General features: G+C 43.6%; 1 protein-coding gene across 1 annotated transcript in view; it reads left to right on the top strand.

Moving 5' to 3' along the window:
- The window catches only part of trpc5a (transient receptor potential cation channel, subfamily C, member 5a), a 48,841-nt gene extending 36,978 nt beyond the window's left edge, over positions 1 to 11,863 (top strand). Inside the window, exons 13-17 of the mRNA XM_034557753.1 lie at positions 1,583 to 1,778; positions 2,648 to 2,857; positions 5,246 to 5,287; positions 6,763 to 6,852; positions 10,877 to 11,863. Coding sequence (XP_034413644.1) covers positions 1,583 to 1,778; positions 2,648 to 2,857; positions 5,246 to 5,287; positions 6,763 to 6,852; positions 10,877 to 11,863 — 1,525 coding nt within the window. The remainder of the gene's footprint in view (positions 1 to 1,582; positions 1,779 to 2,647; positions 2,858 to 5,245; positions 5,288 to 6,762; positions 6,853 to 10,876) is intronic.
- Positions 11,864 to 20,458: the final 8,595 nt, after the last annotated feature.

The following is a 20,458-nucleotide window of genomic DNA, read 5'->3' as shown; positions in this document are numbered from 1 at the left end:
TGTATTTACCGTAAGTATGTGAGACATTTGCATCTGTGCTTTTAGTGTCATAGTATCTTTCGCAGTGTTTTTTTTCTTCAGGAAATACTTTTATTTTGAAGTTTCGAAGAAGCTTCCCGTCCAGTTTTAGTGACGATGTGTATCAGATGTCAGCAGCAGAAGTCTGTTTTTCGTTCACTTGCTTTCTTTCCTTTGCACGACTGCAGCGTATCAGCAAGTAAAATGTTCACCGCAGCTTACTGGGACATCTGAATAAAATATGTCTTCCTGTTGGGGACATCTGTGCTCTTTCTGCTAGAATGATGTCTTTTTGTCAAGCAACAAGGTTCGAGGGGGAAGATTTGGTCAACGCAACGCTGTTTCCTGTCAACATTTAACATTGATTTATTACCATGTTTCTTGTATTGTTACCTCCACTGCATTTATTTGTATTCTGCGCAACATGCGTGTGGTAAAAATCATATTTCAGGACTATTTGGTGGCATCAAAAACATTGCGTTCAACAGACTCTAAGGGTTGAAGCTGTATTTTGTGTTTTGGTTCATTTGGTTAAAAGAAAAGTGATTTAATTGTTAAAATATTGTCGGAGTGGGCCGATCACATGTCACTGACGGCCAATTGGCTTCGAGCAGAAACCAACACAGGAAGTAGTTTTCATTAGATCTGGTGACAAAAAGGATCGAACGCAGTTTGACTCGAGAGGTTTCGACGCTACGCAGATGATACTGTCTTATGACTTCCTGTTTGGGCCTCACAATGAGGCATTTTAATGGCCTTTGCTGTGAAGTGAGTTAGGATTATTTGTTTAAGGAATAAATATCATTCAGTCACACTGAGCATCACAACCAGCAGAAACAACATGGTGGACATTTTTCCTTCTACATGATTTTAAAAGGTGAAGACGTGTCGATGGAGCTTCTCCTGTGAATCACTTCCTGCCAGTTCAGGCAGATCTTACCGACTGTGATCTATTCACGGTTCCAGCTCTTCTTTTAAAAAGAATCCCGTCTCCTGTCGTGAATTTAACTGTTTAGTTTCACGGCACGAAGACACGTCTCATATATTTTAAGTTTCCGCCTCCACATTTATTTCCACCGAGTACAATCTGAGGATATCTCCTCTCTCACCGGGCAGCGTTTCGGGAACCCGTTGTCCTCCGCTCAAAGGTCGAGGGAGTCGTAGCCAATCTGTAACTTCCTGTGACATACTTTCGCTGTGAAAATATGATATGTGGGAATCAAAGAGCGGTCTGGTGGTGGACTTCTGCCTGCCAACATGAATCTACTCGTACGCAGAAGGACTTCTAATAATCATTAGCCTCGCAGACAGACGTCTGTAACCATGAATAATACGGTTAATCAGGGAAAAGTGGCGGTGCTTTGTTTGCTTCTAACGGGAAAGATGAATGTTTCTGACAAAATCACTGATTTATTTTCCAAACCTCAGATTAAGGTGCAGCTCTCCACGGATGCATTATTTATCAAGTGAACGCTCGGCTTCGTAACGAGCGTCTGTCTTCTCGATCGGTCGTCTCTGTGGTTCCCCCTCTGAAGGAAAGACGTCTCTGGCTCTGTGTCCTCAGGTTGTTCGAGACCCTCCAGTCTCTGTTCTGGTCCATATTCGGGCTGCTGAACCTCTACGTCACCAACGTGAAGGCGCGGCACGAGTTCACCGAGTTCGTCGGGGCGACCATGTTCGGGACGTACAACGTCATCTCGCTGGTGGTGCTGCTCAACATGCTCATCGCCATGATGAACAACTCCTACCAGCTGATCGCTGTGAGTCGCCACGTGGAATATCACCAGATGTTTGCAGGCTTCTATATCTGGCACTAAAAGTGCTTGTTTTAGCTCGTATTGTTCTTATAAAGTTTATAAAACATTACCGAAAACATGGGAGACTAAGGGTCCAGGTTTAAAAACACAGAATTTTCTCTTTTAGGAGCAGTTTGAAGACGCTAGTTTTGGATTGTGGATGTTTTGTGGGTTTGTTTTCTAAAATAATATTTTATAGAAGCTAGCCGGACATCTTCAAATGACTTGTTTTATAGGAACAGTGCATAATCTGAAATGTTTTAATATTTTTACTATAATAAATAAGAAGGAAGAGCACCAAATAAAATAAAATATTGACATTGCTGCTTGAAAAATTACTAAAAAGATTGGTTGGTTATCATAACGGTTGCCTGTTAAATTCTTAATTTTTAAAGACAAACAGATGGAAAGAAAATAATAATAAAGTATTGAAAACATTTGTTCCAACTGCAGATCTCTCAACGCAAATTTTATTTAAATCGCACCTTTCATAAAAACGTGCAGCCCAAGGTGCTTCACACAGCAAAACTGAAAAAACAAAAAAAGTGTAATTAATAAGTAATAGCAAACATAGCATTAGAAATTTGACAATAAAATATTAAAATAGATAAAAGTCACAAAATTGTGTTGGACGATGTGTTCAAGGACCGTCGGAAAGATGAACACCTCAAGAGTGTTACTGTTGTCACAGCATATAGCTGTAAACGATAAACGGTGTAGTTTTGGCAAATTGTTTAAAGAAAACGCACAATTTCTTCGACAAAATTACATTTAGAAGAAGAAAACAAAATAAAAGCACGGCATGACCTCGAGCTGTCTCGTTCTCCCGCAAGGACCACGCCGACATCGAGTGGAAGTTCGCCCGCACCAAGCTGTGGATGAGCTACTTCGACGAGGGCGGCACGCTGCCGCCTCCCTTCAACATCATCCCCAGCCCCAAGTCCATCCTGTACCTGCTGGTGTGGCTCCACAACAAGCTGCGCAGGAGGGGCCAGCTGCCCGGGGAGGACACGCACAAGTGTGAAAACCTCCGAGAGTTCACGGTCAGTGAAGGCGTCATCGCTGGGCTTGTTATTCCTCACTTAAAGGGATTAAAAGCAGAAGTCAGATGGCACTCGACTGCGTAGTCTCTGGCATTTATTCTCAGAAGGCATTCACGCAGAAAGTCTCGAAACGTGTTGAAGACTCTAAAATGGCAGAAAAAGAGAGAAAAGAGAGCATCTCATTTTCCCTTTTTTAACCAAATCTGTTACTGTTACTTCTAAAAATAAAGTATCAGTGAAGAGTTACAAAGTTACCTCGTGTGACGACGTGTTGAATATGAAATCTCACGTCATGTCGGGGATGTTTCCTCTCGCTCACGACCTTTTCAAAATAAACCTCCGTCTTCAAAGGAAACTCAAGTTACGTTTAGAAAAAAGACTGTCGTTATTTTTATTAAAATAAATACGGAAGGGCCGCAATTATATTACGCAAGTTACGTGACGAATAAATAGACTGAAATAATTTTGTTAATTTTAAATATTATTTACTTTGTCCCTTGAGTCGTGTTTTCAATTTTCAACATCTGACGTAAAATTTTTCTTATTTATATATTTGTGTCATTTTCATCCTTTTTAGTTTAGTTTATTTTTAACAACTCAAAAGTCCACCTTTAGCTGAGGATGAGTTATTATATTTCATTTAAATTTTAGACAAAATGTTTAACTTTTTTATTTTTATTTAGTCTTAGTTCTGTGTCTTTTAATTATATATAATATTTCAGTTAATCTAATGTAGCCAACACAATAATTGTGTCATTTTATTCACAGGTTGAATGATTAAGAATAGGAGTATATTTAAATAAGAATGAACCTAAAAAATATTGTTTTATATCGTTTAAGTTTGTGTTTAACGACATCAAAGCCGTCTCGTCATTAAAATCTTAGTCGTGAAAAAAAAAAAAAGGATGTTTGACAAACACATTTAGTCTTTTTTTTAGACATTTCATTCGTCTGCATCAGATTTTAAAAAAATAAAATAAACGGTTGCGGATCAAAACCGCTTCACACAAAACGCCCAAAGTTCACGAACCCAACGAGTAAAATACCGTATTTACCCGCGCGTGCTTAATGCCGTCGCTCGATCGTCACGGTAACCAGCTGCCGGGGGCCTCAGCCGAGCTGCTAACTGTACATTATCACACTTATCACACCTCTGCTCGCCAAAGAGATCCATTATTCAACGTAAGTTTAACTACATTAACTTAAGTACTCTTCTTTATTACAATTGTGAGGTACTTGATCACATTTCAACATTAAAGTACCACTTACATATTAATACAACAATAGTGATGATGCAATAATAGAGCATTTTTACTTTTTTAATAACCCCGGTGCATTTTGTTGCTTTTACTTCTGCACTTAACGGACTATTTTCTCCACGTGGCATCACTACTTGTGCTCTAACGTCTCCCTCCGCCGCCCGAGACTATAATGAGGACCAAGTGAAGTGAAAGAGTGACGCGGATGTGAAACAGTCAGACATCACAGGGACCGGCATCAGCTGTGAGCACAGAAGGAACATCGGCAGATAAACACGTCCTGATAAACACATTTAACGGTCCAGTCATCTGGAGACACACACACACACACACAGACACACACACACAGAGACACACACACACAGTGCAGCTGGCATGTTCACCTCAGCTGAAGTCAGCTGAGTTATATAAGCCGACCAGCCCACATAGGTTCACCGAGCCACACGGCACTGCAGAGATCTGATCAAGGGAGAGCTGCAGTGTGTGTGTGTGTGTGTGTGTGTGTGTGTGTACGTGTGTGTTGACAGCAAGCTAAAAAAACAGCATGATACATACGGAAGGAGATAATATGCGAGGAGGAAGAGGATGCGGGTTTGCAAAACAGATCGTTAATAATAATAAAAAAAGGTGCGATGTGTGAGATTTGGAGCATTTCGATTGACTCTAAATGGCTCTCAACATGGCAGCGGCTATCGCCGTAGAATTCACAGCCACAGTGTTGACGGAGACACCTTGACTGTAACCATAAACTTTAAACTATAATAATACAAATGTGATAATATCGTCAAACATCAACAATGAGAAAATGCTAAATACTCGCCTGCAAACATTACATGTCGAGGGCTTTTATTTTGAAAGGACGTCTGAAACTAACATCCAGTTTAGATTTAACTTGAGTATAAACCACTCCGACTGCTTCAGGTCCGGTCCGGTGCTTCAGCTCTCTGAAAATAAGCTCCCGGCGCACTTTGATCTGATCGGTTCCAACATTCAAAGTGTAACCGAAGAGCAGAAGTTGACTTTAAAAGTGAAAAGAAAAGATTTGTTACCGTGTAAAATTTTTTTTGTTGTTTTTGAAAGTTAAGGAAAGTAGAAACTTGTTTAACACGATTTGTTCTTTGTGTTTCAGGAGCGCCACGCTGACAGTCTGATCCAGAACCAGCATTACCAGGTGTGTGTGTGTGTGTGTGTGTGTGTGTGTGTGTGTGCGTACTTGATGTATTTTGACATTTTGTAATCTTACATTTTATTTGTTTTCTTACTGAGAGTTAAGTGAGAAGATTACAGAAGTAAATTTAATATTTTGAAAAAACTCACCAAAAATCATCTGAATTTGTGAGAATTCTAGAATAAAAAAAAAAAATAGTGAGAAAGAAATAGTGACTACAAAATTTAATTTAAAACAATTATGAGGGGAAACAACTCGTAATTTATATTCTCTGAGATTAAACTCACAAATGTGTACGATAATAAAACTGGTGAGATCGGCGTTCTCGTGTTTGTCTCGTTAAGGAAGCGCATCTCTTGTCTTTGTTCACAAGAACACAGAAAGTACACCAAAGAAAACGCGTTCATGTACTTGTACCTTTCAGGACCTTCAGGAATCAATCCCGCGGCTACATTTGATGTATTTAATGTTTCAGCTTTGATTCTGATAAAAGATGGAAGATGGAACTTTTTTTCCGACACCTCGTTACTCGGCAGCGCCAGTTCTTTGTGTTTTGGCGCCGCCGATGGTCGCTTTAAGCGGCGTCCATGTTTTTTTTTGTGTTTTAAAAAAAAAAAATTTAAAGGACTGTTGTTGGAATCTGCCTTCACTCTCACAGAGTGTGTGGTGTGTTTCTGGCAGAGGAGGAGAGTGACAGCATGCCAGACCGTCCTGTTTGGCAGTCACAGGTGTTGACCGTGGGAGGATGTGTGTGTGTGTGTGTGTGTGTGTGTGTGTGTGTGTGTGTCGGTGTGTGTGTGTGTGTGTGTGTGTGGGTCAGGGTCTGAATTACCGCCCACCGATTACCAAATGCTGAGATTTCGCATTGATCTTTAAATCAACGAGGGTCAGACGCCTCATTGGCCGATTCCTTAATGAGATGCGTTTTAAATTCCTTAAGTGGGTTGTGTGTATAAATATTCTGTGTTCGGCAAAGAGAGTCAGTTTAAAATGTCAGAATTGTACACATTATTTATTTATTTTTAAACACTGACAATAATGAATATTGCAGGTATTTTTTAAGGTCTCAATAAAAAAAAAGATGTCAAAGAATAGTCATTTTCCGTTGTTCCTTTCTTTTGAAACAAAGTTTAGGAAACTTAAACAGTTAAATAATAAACAAACCATTCTGACTGTGGATCATCAAATATTTGAGGTTATGACAATACAAATGAAAATGAGACAAGAGAAACCGGCAACTAAAGATCTAAAGCTTCTCCATAGGAGACGTAACATCTGATTCAGGACCAGGCGAGGGTTTATTATGCCCTTAACTTGGGCTGAAAGGCATTTCTTTTATTAGTTACTTCTTCTATTGGTCGGTTTGTTGTCATATTATTGCATGTAGACAAATATCATTGCATGTACTAATTGATATTTAGTACCAAAAGTTATAGAAATATATATATATATCACGTCAGTAACAATGCGTCCAACAGGAAGTGATCCGGAGCCTGGTGAAGAGGTACGTGGCGGCCATGATACGCAGCGCCAAGACGGACGAGGGACTGACGGAGGAGAACTTTAAGGTGGGTGGACGGAGGAGGGGAGGGGGGAGGGGAGAGGGGGGGGTCTAAAACAAGGAGTAGAACATGAATGCGTCTGTTGTGCTGCAGTAAATCACACAAGTCTGACGCTGGACCATCAATCAGGAATGCAGAAACATCAATCCGCCGTTTATTGGCGTTCGCAATGAACTGAGCAGGTTGCAGAGCTGCGCTTCAGATTCATCAGAAGATGAAACAGGGTTTTCTAATAACCAACCGGCCTCCCCCAAATAAATCCACAGCTCCGATCAATACCGACGCTTCGCGGTCGATGTTCCTCAAAGGAGGGATTCAAATCTTCTGAGCCGGAAATTCATTTAGCTCGTTTCCCATGATGCTTCTGGAGCCCGTTTCCCATGATGCTTCTGGAGCCCGTTTCCCATGATGCTTCTAGAGCCCGTTTCCCATGATGCTTCTGGAGCCCGTTTCCCATGATGCTTCTGGAGCCCGTTTCCCATGATGCTTCTGGAGCTCGTTTCCCATGATGCTTCTGGAGCTCGTTTCCCATGATGCTTCTGGAGCCCGTTTCCCATGATGCTTCTGGAGCTCGTTTCCCATGATGCTTCTGGAGCTCGTTTCCCATGATGCTTCTGGAGCCCGTTTCCCATGATGCTTCTGGAGCCCGTTTCCCATGATGCTTCTGGAGCCCGTTTCCCATGATGCTTCTGGAACTCGTTTCCCATGATGCTTCTGGAGCTCGTTTCCCATGATGCTTCTGGAGCCCGTTTCCCATGATGCTTCTGGAGCTCGTTTCCCATGATGCTTCTGGAGCTCGTTTCCCATGATGCTTCTGGAGCTCGTTTCCCATGATGCTTCTGGAGCCCGTTTCCCATGATGCTTCTGGAGCTCGTTTCCCATGATGCTTCTGGAGCTCGTTTCCCATGATGCTTCTGGAGCCCGTTTCCCATGATGCTTCTGGAGCTCGTTTCCCATGATGCTTCTGGAGCCCGTTTCCCATGATGCTTCTGGATCTCGTTTCCCATGATGCTTCTGGAGCTCGTTTCCCATGATGCTTCTGGAGCCCGTTTCCCATGATGCTTCTGGAGCTCGTTTCCCATGATGCTTCTGGAGCTCGTTTCCCATGATGCTTCTGGAGCTCGTTTCCCATGATGCTTCTGGAGCCCGTTTCCCATGATGCTTCTGGAGCTCGTTTCCCATGATGCTTCTGGAGCTCGTTTCCCATGATGCTTCTGGAGCCCGTTTCCCATGATGCTTCTGGAGCTCGTTTCCCATGATGCTTCTGGAGCCCGTTTCCCATGATGCTTCTGGAGCCCGTTTCCCATGATGCTTCTGGAGCTCGTTTCCCATGATGCTTCTGGAGCCCGTTTCCCATGATGCTTCTGGAGCTCGTTTCCCATGATGCGTCTGGAGCTCGTTTCCCATGATGCTTCTGGAGCTCGTTTCCCATGATGCTTCTGGAGCCCGTTTCCCATGATGCTTCTGGAGCTCGTTTCCCATGATGCTTCTGGAGCTCGTTTCCCATGATGCTTCTGGAGCCCGTTTCCCATGATGCTTCTGGAGCTCGTTTCCCATGATGCTTCTGGAGCCCGTTTCCCATGATGCTTCTGGAGCTCGTTTCCCATGATGCTTCTGGAGCCCGTTTCCCATGATGCTTCTGGAGCTCGTTTCCCATGATGCTTCTGGAGCCCGTTTCCCATGATGCTTCTGGAGCTCGTTTCCCATGATGCTTCTGGAGCTCGTTTCCCATGATGCTTCTGGAGCCCGTTTCCCATGATGCTTCTGGAGCTCGTTTCCCATGATGCTTCTGGATCATATTTTAGAGAACGAAAGGAAAACATTACTTTTAGATATATGATATAATTTGTATGTGTACTGAATCTGTTCTGCACCTCGTCATGAGAGTATTTCATGTCTGTAAAGACTTTAAAATTGATAAAGAGAATTATTTTATTTAGAGTTTACAGGAGTCTTTTCCCATGATGCTTCTGGAGCTCGTTTCCCATGATGCTTCTGGAGCTCGTTTCCCATGATGCTTCTGGAGCCCGTTTCCCATGATGCTTCTGGAGCTCGTTTCCCATGATGCTTCTGGAGCTCGTTTCCCATGATGCTTCTGGAGCTCGTTTCCCATGATGCTTCTGGAGCCCGTTTCCCATGATGCTTCTGGAGCTCGTTTCCCATGATGCTTCTGGAGCCCGTTTCCCATGATGCTTCTGGAGCTCGTTTCCCATGATGCTTCTGGAGCTCGTTTCCCATGATGCTTCTGGAGCCCGTTTCCCATGATGCTTCTGGATCTCGTTTCCCATGATGCTTCTGGAGCTCGTTTCCCATGATGCTTCTGGAGCTCGTTTCCCATGATGCTTCTGGAGCCCGTTTCCCATGATGCTTCTGGAGCTCGTTTCCCATGATGCTTCTGGAGCTCGTTTCCCATGATGCTTCTGGAGCTCGTTTCCCATGATGCTTCTGGAGCCCGTTTCCCATGATGCTTCTGGAGCTCGTTTCCCATGATGCTTCTGGAGCCCGTTTCCCATGATGCTTCTGGAGCTCGTTTCCCATGATGCTTCTGGAGCTCGTTTCCCATGATGCTTCTGGATCATATTTTAGAGAACGAAAGGAAAACATTACTTTTAGATATATGATATAATTTGTATGTGTACTGAATCTGTTCTGCACCTCGTCATGAGAGTATTTCATGTCTGTAAAGACTTTAAAATTGATAAAGAGAATTATTTTATTTAGAGTTTACAGGAGTCTTTTCCCATGATGCTTCTAGAGCTCGTTTCCCATGATGCTTCTGGAGCTCGTTTCCCATGATGCTTCTGGATCATATTTTAAAGAACGAAAGGAAAAAATTACTTTTAGATATATGATATAATTTGGATGTGTACTGAATCTGTTCTGCACCTCGTCATGAGAGTATTTCATGTCTGTAAAGACTTTAAAATTGATAAAGAGAATTATTTTATTTAGAGTTTACAGGAGTCTTTTCCCTCCTCTCTCTTCACCCACTTATCCACTCTCTCTTTCTCTCCTCTGCTGGTCTCTTGACCTCGATCGCCCCTCTCCTCACCACCGTCCTCCTGAGTCCTTAACCTCCTCTCCACCTCCTGCCTCCACAAATTGATGTTTCACCTTCTCTCTCTTCCACTTCACCCTCCTCACCCTCTTCTGCTTCATCTCTGCTTTTATCTTCTCTTCTTCCCCTGAATATCACATATTTATTCATTCTAAAGCTTTGGAATAAACTTTGCAGCCTTCCTGATTGAAACAAAATTAGTTTAGCTTCAGTATTGAGTGTTTTCAAAACTCTGTCTCTCTCTCTTAAAGCATCAATAAAGTCAAAGCTGAATTGTCTTAAAGCTGCATTCTCTCTCCTGACCACCAGGGGGCGACTCCTCTGGTTGTATAGAAGTCTATGCTTAATGTGTTAAAGCTGCATTCTCTCTCCTGACCACCAGGGGGCGACTCCTCTGGTTGTATAGAAGTTTATGCTTCATGTGTTAAAGCTGCATTCTCTCTACTGACCACCAGGGGGCGACTCCTCTGGTTGTATAGAAATCCATGCTTCATGTGTTAAAGCTGCATTCTCTCTACTGACTACCAGGGGGCGACTCCTCTGGTTGTATAGAAGTCTATATAAATGACTCTACTTCTCTTGATTTATTCCCTCAGTAAACATTGTAAACATTAGTTTTTGGTCTCAATCTCTAGTTTCAAGTCTTCTTCAATACAGCGTGATGTTCATTTAGTAAATTATGGTCATTTAGAGTCAAACAGACCATAAAGCAGGGTATGTTTTAGGGGCGGGGCTACAAGGTGATTGACAGGTCTCTCCCAGATACGTATAAGACGGCTCTACGCAACTCCTCCTCAGTCCTAATATGGTCACTTCTGTTCGATGGTTGCAAAAAAAACAAGATGGCGATGGCCAAAATGTCAAACTCAAGGCTTCAAAACTGTAGTGTAAACAAATGGTCCACGTCTTATATTCAGTCTTTGTTTTAAAGAGTTAAACATTAAATTCTTCTCTCTCTCTGTCTGTTTCCAGGAGTTGAAGCAGGACATCTCCAGTTTCCGCTACGAGGTCCTGGATCTCCTCGGTAACCGGCGTCCCCCCCGGCGACACTACTCCTCCTCCAGTGAGGCGGCGAGAGACGACGGCGGCATGGCCTCGGAGGACGACAGCGAGTCGGGCGACGGCGCCGGGGGCCAGAGGTCGAAGGGCGTGACGTTCATGAACCCGCTGCTGGACGACGACGACAGGCCGACACTCGGCGTGTCCGCCTTGGTGCGCTCCATCTCTGGGATGACCCGGGTGGAAGGAGGCGGAGAGGGGGAGGAGGAGGAGGACGAACTGGAGGAGGGCATAGTATGGGGGGAGGAGGAGGAGGAAGAGGAGGGGAAACCAAAGAGCAACGGGCTGAAGACGACCGTCATCCCTCCGTCCTCCATCGACGTCCTCGCGTCCCCGTCTTCATCGTTCTCCTCGACGTTCCACTCCTCGTTCGCGCGCACGAGGAGCCGACTGCAGCGCCTCTCGAGTCCGGGGTCGAAGACGGACTCTTTCAAGCGCCTCTCCTACCTGTTCTCGCGCTCAAAACGCCGAGCTCCGCCCACGCCCCTCCAGTCCCCGCCCTCTTACACCATCTCCGACGGGCTGCTCCGCCCCCTGGGGAGCCACAGCCACTCCGACTTCGGACTCAGCGGCGTGACCAGGAGCGAGACCCACCTGAACGAGGTGGGCCGCTCAGTCGACATCGGTAACCCCTCCTTCTCCCCGCGGAGGACGAACGGGCGGGACTCGCTCCTCACGCTGCCCCTCCCACCCCCGTGCCCCTGCCAATCCCTGCACTGTGCTTCCAACATGTCCGAGTCCAGCTCGCGCCTCCTGGACTCCAGCGAGGACGTTTTCCAGGGCGGAGGCGTGGGAGGAGCAGGCGAGGGCGGCGTGGATGGAGGAGGGAGGTTGATGATTGGCGGGTGGGTGGGACCCTGCGATGACGTCATAGAAGACTCCGTGACCACGCAGCTATAGGAGAAAGGGACAACCAAACTGTTTTTCTTTGTTTGTTTGCAAAATGGCTGAAGACGTTCAGAGGAAGAGAGACGAAGAAAGAGAGAGAGAGATAGAGAGAGAGAGAGAGAGGGGGATCCTAGATGGCAACATTTCAAAGAACTATCGGGTTCCACGGTGGTTCCAGAAGGGCTCTTGACACCTGGCAGATGTTCATTAAAAACAGTTTGACATAATCTGGGTGAACTACGGCGAATGAAACGTTATTGTCTCATCTTGTCAATTAAAACTCATGTTAGCTAGCAAGCGCTACGGCGAGCGTGCTACCAAGCTAACCCGCTACCGAGTGGGCAAACTATCTAAATAGTGAGGGAGCTATCAAGCTAACCTGCTACTGAGTGGGCAAACTATCTAAATAGTGAGGGAGCTATCAAGCTAACCTGCTACCGAGTGGGTAAACTATCTAAATAGTGAGGGAGCTACCAAGCTAACCCGCTACCGAGTGGACAAACTAGCTCGATAGCGAGGGAGCTACCAAAGAAAAGAGCTGTTCACATGCCGCGTCTTTTTTTTTTGCGCCGTCAAATCCACTGTTGTCAATGTCGCAAGTTGACGGCTGCGACCAGAGATAAGCTTTTGGAACGCCTTAGCGCGCACCGCATGTCATGTGACGACGGACAATCAACTCGGAGCTGAGATCTTTTCTGTTTCCTGTGTTAGTCTGAACATAAATGAAGGAGAAGTTAATAGTTGTATTTCAGGACTACCTGGAGCTCCACTAGCCGTCCCACCGAATATATTTCACAATTATTTACTGTGAAATAAAAACAGATTTAGAACGAGTTATAATTAGCTTCCATGTTGTGCTGATCACTGCATGCGGTCGTTTTTCCCGATTCTTTCCCATCACACACACATAGAAATAACCTTTTCTAGTATCTTCGTATAATGTTTTACACTCATCAAACCCCTCGTAGTTTAGGAAAATTTCATAACACAAAGACTCATAATTTAATTTTAATTGACAGCAGTGTCGTATACGTCTCCTTCTTAATGGCAAAATCCCGCCAAACTGTCTTCGTTGACGTCTGCCTTCTTTCCACGGCACCAGAGAACAACGCGGGAGATTTAAAGGGACAGTACACGTTGTTGTTTTTCTTATTACTTCTGGGAAGATTGAAACACGCATGATTATTACGGAATTACAAGTAGCCAAAGCGACGTTTCAGGAAAGGATATGTATCTTTAAAAAAAAATAATAATAATAATAAATTCTGGTTTAACGATTTCTTTTGTTGCCCTTTAACCGCACACCAACGGAGTATAAATGGAATTAAATCCTCTTGAAACCACTGGAATTTGAATGGAACTAACCCCTGAAATGCTTTCAGCCAAATGGAGCGTATCCAAATGAAATGTGACTCACGTGAAATTGCCAAAATTACTTGCTAGGCACCACATGGAATAACCCTCCCCTTTAACTCTGGATTTTGATGGATTTAACCGCATCAATGGGATGAAAGGGAACGACGTGGAACCATCGCTCTGCTGTCGATAGCCTGCACCCTCTCTCTCTCTGCAACAAGGGCCAAGGAACTTTTATTTTATCCTAATAACAGTTATACTAGTAATAATAACAACGCTAATAATAATAATAAGAGACTATTCTGGTTTCTTAAGACTGTCTTTGCTTCTATTTGAGTTGCCTGAGATATCCTGGCTTCTCGTTCAGCTCTTCCTTAATAAGTACACTTTAACCTGGTGAATAGAAATATAGGGTGATGTTTTATTGTGACGGGGGAGAAAGAGAGGAGGGAATAATGGGAGGGAGGGGAGACAAGTTTGCCTTTCTATCTGGGAAATCTATTTTAAAGGGAAATTTCACCAGAGTTTCATCATGAATCTTTTTTTTCTTTCTTTTTTTTTCTTTCTTGAAGTCGCTCAGTGCGGCGGCGTCTTAAAAAAATTTAAAAAAAGTTGGCATGAGCAGAGGCTGTTATACTCTGGTCCATATACGACTGTCAGAGGAGAAGTAGAGGAATTATGCATGTTTGATCAAAAATAATAGAAAAAGAAAAAACACCGTTACCTGCAACACATACACACACACACACACACACACACAAACACACACTTGGACTAGCAGCTAGTGTGATGAGTAGCCTCTGGCTCGCCCTCTGCATGACATCACCCGTCTCTTTCTCGTCGTCTCATCCATATTCTGTCTCTTTACCTTCCGTTTGTCACACACACACACACACACACACACACACACGATCGCCTCTGGCAGACGCCATGACCTCACCACAAGCTGTCTTGGCAGAGAGCCTCAACCCTTTCAATGAATCACCGTCCCCGAAAATGTCACGGTGTAACCATGGTGACCCAAACCCAAACATCCTGTAATCATAATGTCACGTCCAGAGCCGGAGAGCTGGTGGGGGGGGCAGCTAAGTGGTTGGTGATGACACCCGTCTGTTTCACATCCCAGTTGGTCAAATGCAATCTATTGGTTTTGTTTACATGGACACAAATTGTCTGTTGTTGCTTAAACCTAACTTATGGTCTTCTTTCTTAAACCTAACTTATGGTCTTCTTTCTTAAACCTAACTTATGGTCTTCTTTCTTGAACCTAAATTGTGGTCTTCTTTCTTGAACCTAACTTGTGGTTTTCTTTCTTAAACCTAACTGTACGTAGTTATTTTAACCATGAATTATTCCCTTAAACAAACTAAGAGGTTTTTTTTGCCTTAATCTTTCCTTCGTTTTAAACGTCAAGTTGTCCCACTAAGATTTTTAAACCTCATAACATCGCTTGTGTTTATATTTCAGTTTATATTTCTCTGGTGTGAACTGAGGTCAGATTCAACTCGACGTCACAGAGGCTGCGGATGAACCGTTCGTTACCGCGGCAACCAGCCTGCATGTCACCACCCCATAATCAGGGCCGCGCTGTGCAACGCATGCACCGAGCCACAGTTTTGATAATCAATCGCACCAATTGAAAAGAGTAAACTCTATTGATCGATTGGAAGCGCAGCTTGTCGCCGAGGATTTAGGGTCACCGCCTGTTAACACACACACACACACACACACACACACACACACACACACACACACGGTAACATGGCACATGGAGGGCCACATTTGGCAACACCGATGCGACCGATAATCAATCACTCTGATTAATCGATATTAGCCACAACCCATAATTCAATGCTGTTGAGCCTTTGATATGTGTTTATTTAAGACTCTGTGTGTGTGTGTGTGTGTGTGTGTGTTGGGGGGGGGGGTTGTATGCAATAAAGACACAAATTGAGCATCATTGGAGACAGATGGGACCACACACATACAAACACACACACACAGATACACACACACATACAATCACACACCCTGTGTGATCTCTGTAATGTGAATCTCACACACACACTCACACACACTCTCACACACAAACATACACACACACATACATAGAGCGCTAATATTCCAGTGTGCCTCCAAGGCAACCGGTGACAATAGTCTTGAACGCTGCTATAGATCATAGTGTGTGTGTGTGTGTGTGTGTTTGTGTGTGTGTGTGTGTGTGTGTGTTAGAGAGAGGGGAGGGAGGGTTGTTCTATCACATAATGCAGAATAGACCACCTGCAGGTACACAGACACACACCGCATACATATTGGCAACACTCTGTTAATGGATGATAACGTTTTGAAGCCTTGAGTTTGTCAGTTAGGTCATCGCCATCTTGTTTTTTTGCAACCACAAGTGACACAAAAGGGTGGAGCCGAGTACGACGAACACTAAATAATAAACATTTGTAGGCGACCAAAATGTTACAATTGACTCGTGAAGTGAAAACTACTCCAAGACCGGAAAGCATTGTGGTGTCGACCTGTCAATCACCTTGTAGCCCCGCCCTAAAGCTTACCCAGTTTATGGTCTGTTTGACTCTAAATGATCATAATTTATTAAATGAACATCGTGCTGTATTGAAGAAGACTTGGAACTAGAGATTGAGACCAAAAACTAATGTTTACAATGTTTACTGAGGGAATAAATCAAGAGAAGTAGAGTCATTTATATAGACTTCTATACAACCAGAGGAGTCACCCCCTGGTGGTCAGGAGAGAGAATGCAGCTTTAACACATGAAGCATAGACTTCTATACAACCAGAGGAGTCGCCCCCTGGTGGTCAGGAGAGAGAATGCAGCTTTAACACATGAAGCATAGACTTCTATACAACCAGAGGAGTCGCCCCCTGGTGGTCAGGAGAGAGAATGCAGCTTTAACACATGAAGTATAGACTTCTATACAACCAGAGGAGTCGCCCACTGGTGGTCAGGAGAGAGAATGCAGCTTTAACACATGAAGCATAGACTTCTATACAACCAGAAGAGTCGCCCCCTGGTGGTCAGGAGGGAGAATGCAGCTTTAACACATGAAGCATAGACTTCTATACAACCAGAGGAGTCGCCCCCTGGTGGTCAGTAGAGAGAATGCAGCTTTTAGACACTTCATCATTGGCTTCACTTTTCAGAACCAGAGGTTTCTTCATCTTCATCTTCATCTTCACTCTCAATCACAGTCTCATCTTAGCTACACTCGGTTTTACATCCGTTCGCGTGACTCTGACCGACACTGAATTCTTTAAATGATCAAACCCCCAAATCAAAGCATCATGTGGAGACACACAAGACGCCTGGAGATCTAAAAGCCAGACCCGATCAGAAATGTTACAGTTGTATTGCTACTGATCAATAATCAAACACCAGCATGTGTCTTGGTCATTTTGTTGCCGAGGGCTTTTAAGATCCGACTGTTCCTTTAAGAAAAAGGCCAAATGCTTCTCATCACACTCAGTGACGAACACACACATATAAACATACACAGCACACACACATGCGGCATCATTCAGGTTCCCCTCTCACCTTCTTTAAGGGATTTTGAGCTTTAAAAATACAAAACCTGTCCTTGTTTTTCTTTGTTATTTTTGGAAATATTTCCACATGGATGAATGTATGACTGTGTTATTTTTCTAGAACCGGACGGCTATAGCGCACGTTGTTGACTCTTTAATAAAGGCATCCTTAGAAAACTGGGCTGTGGTCCGACTCTTTATTTGACTGGCGTGCGCCTTCATCTTTACTTTTCAGACAGTTTTCCAACAGGTTTCCAAACAGGAAGTCACATTTTTCTTCTGCCTTCACTGTGTTGGTATAATATATAATGATACCTTTACGTCCATCCTGTTCCCTTTTAACTGATACAGAATTTAATTTAATTCACATGAAGCCATATTGTTACACTAGAAATGAGAAATCAAGCTTTTAAAAAGACCTCGTCCGTAAAGAGACGCTTTAAATTTACATGTTGTTCTCCGTCAGACGCTTCGTCTGCTCCAGCTCTGCAGCTCCGGGTTTATTTTTAGACACGTTTCTTTTTTTTTGAGAGACGAGGACTCACTCGAAGACGGTCTCCTCTGTGCAGCGGGTTGCAAGAAGAAAAAAAAGCCAGCTCGCCGTGAGACTCGGAGGATGTGGTTTCTCCCAGTCTGGATCCATGTAAATCAGGTCAAGTGCAGTGGATGCTACTTATGTAAGCAGTGGGAGAGCAGGGAGTTTAATTTATTGATATGTTTTTTGTGTATTTATTAATGTTACACTAGATGGGCAAACTTACACTGGACATCCACATCTGGGCTGTTTTTTTGTTTTTTTATTCAGGGCTACCTCCAATTGACTCTATGCTAAGTCCCGCCCCTCGAACGCAGACTTGCCAATCACAGCAGACATGCAATGTGTTCAGGTTTCAATGTAGATTCGGTGCATCGTCGTGGTTAAACGTTGCGCAATATTGGTACTCGTTAGCCGGAGAGGTTGGAAGAAGATACACGTTCATGAAACGTGACGTTAGCACCTTTCTCCTGTGGAGCTATTGTTGCGTATGTTAGCACGTTAGCAGAGTACCTTAGCATGTTAGCGCAGCTACTGAAGGTGCACTGGTTGTGAACACATAATTACCTTTTTGTCGGCTGTAACAGGAAATAAAGTGTCCCTTTATTTCATCGTCTACTGCCTCGATATGCAGATGATGTGGTGGTTTATTTTTACACTGGTGTTTTACCTTTTTTCATAAAGCAAATATATTATATATGTATATTTCTCCGCGGAGAGCAGTTAGTGACAGTGTGGGCTCCGTGGTAACGTAGCTCTGACAGCTTTATGGAGAAGCAGCAGGGGAGGGCGGGGCTTAGCCAAGGGTGAATAAATGTAGATATTAAACAAAGATATTTTTGACAACAGCGTGTGGACAAATTATGTCATTCACCAGCATGTGGATTTAAATTGCTTTTACATGATTCTCATTTCAAAATGAGTTTGCTGCACTCATAATTAAGTCAGCAGGAGACTAGCTATACAACCGATAGAAGACGACAACATTCAGGTTTAAAGCCAACTGTAAATGCACATCAGAATTGGCTGAGGTAGAAGAGCTGATGTGTGTTTAAATTTGCACTAAAAACCCCTCAGAAATACATGCAGTCCTAGAATGAAAAGCCTGTCAGGTGGAGCAACTGTAACTAAAAGACGGGAGCCGGGGGGGGGGTCACTTTCCTCTTAATATTTCCCAAAACAAGACTTTTATCTCGTGAAAAGGTCAGAAAATGTGGAGTAAATGATGTTGCATAACTTTATTTTCTAACAGAAGAGGAGCATTCAGACTTTTTTGTGTTTGAATACAAAGCCTCTAATCACAGAGCCGCTATTCTCTTGTCTGAAATGCTTTTAGTGATTAGGATGGTGTCAATGTTGTGTGTGTGTGTGTGTGTGTGTGTGTGTGTGTACATGCCCCTTGTATGTTGTATGTGTTGAGAGGGAGAGAGCTTTGAATGTAATCTGAATGTATTATTATTATTTTATTCAAGGAACAGCTGAAAAGGAGACCATGGGAGAGGGCGAGATGAGTTATTTATTTTTTAACAAAGCCCTCGCTCGCCCGTTGTGTGGGCCGCACTGCTGAATAAAAACCAGCTTTCATCTCTTTCTCTCACTCGTTCTCTCTCTCTCTACATCAACCTCCCCTCCACCAACTCAGTGTCAAGTTCTGCTATGAGACACACAGCGATCTGTGTGTGTGTATGTGTGTGTGTGTGTGTGTGTGTGTGTGTGTGTGTGTGTGTGTGTGTGTGTGTGTGTGTGTGTGTGTGTGCTGTGGAATGAGAAACTGGCTGTCCTTTTGGCAGTAAACTGAAGCACCTCTCAGCAAAACTGGACTATTATTGAACTACTGAGAAACACTCTTATCTTACTGCGAAACACAGTGCTTTATTTCCTCTCACACACACGCACACACACACACACACACACACAAAGGAATGCATTCAAACACATTCAAGCGCACAGAATCGCAGTGTATTAAAGGGTGCATGTGTTACTCCTCTACAGGTGATTACTGGGAACGTTGGCACAGTCCGTCCACTCTCTGCTACGGATCTTATCATCCTTTATATTTATTTGTTAACCAGCGACAGTGCACATTAATCCTCATGTCCGTTTCCACCTCAATGGAAATGTGCTCGTTAGCTCCACAGCTAATCTTCCTCTGCAGTATCTATGCAGGTAATTACAATTTAGTCATTAAATATTAGCAGTGCAATGCAGCACAACACAACACTAACAAAGACTGATGTCATTGATTGATTGATAACAACCTCTAGTATTTTCTCTCCACTGTTTTTTCTACACACACTCACTCACTCACACCTATTTACATGTCTCTGGTCGAAGGCTATCGGCTAAATAATCATGTCCAGTGACCCCCAAACCAATCAAATGCCAGCACATGTGTCACCATTGGCAACCGATGGGCTTGACGTGTCAGAACACACACACACACGCGCACACACACACACACACGCACGCACACGTTCAATATTTCATAACCAGCAGTAACCTTCTGTGCTTTAGCTTTGCGAGTGGTTCCCTCTGCTGGATGAAATAAAAGATTACAACTGGAGACCCTGTGACCAAAGATCGTACAAGACAGGAGGAGTTACTCGTAAGGAATGAGCTTGGCACCTTCTGGTCTCCTGTGAAGGTGCAGCAGATGAAAAACGGCAACTTGGCGACACATTTGTGTAATTTTCTCAACACATGGAGGAAAAACTTTATCATTCAGTTTCTCACAAACATCTTGAGATACGAGGTTTTACCTCAAGAGGAACAGGATACTTTGAGATAAATTTAGTCTGATATGTAGTACAGTAAAAAAGTACAATATGTACCTCTGAAGTGTAGTACAGTAAAAAGTGCAATATGTACCTATGTGGTGTAGTTCAATAAATGGACAATATTTACCTCTGAGATGTATACAATAGCAGAAATACTCAGGTAACGTACAAGTATTTGAGTAAATATACTTAAATACATTCCACCACGGCCCTTACATTAATAATAATAAACGGTGAAAATAAATGAGTTTCGTTCTTGTCTCAAAAAAAGGAACAGAGTGATACCTCACGTCTCTATTTCCTTATCTTGCCCACCTCCCCGCCTCTCATTGGTCCATCTGCTGCCACTTCGACCGTTCTGATTGGCCCCTCAGCTCGAAGCGG

Source organism: Cyclopterus lumpus, chromosome 18, assembly GCF_009769545.1.
Source record: "Cyclopterus lumpus isolate fCycLum1 chromosome 18, fCycLum1.pri, whole genome shotgun sequence".
Lineage (NCBI taxonomy): Eukaryota > Metazoa > Chordata > Actinopteri > Perciformes > Cyclopteridae > Cyclopterus > Cyclopterus lumpus.
Note: the sequence above shows the minus strand (reverse complement) of the source record. Positions and strands in the feature narration are given on the sequence as shown.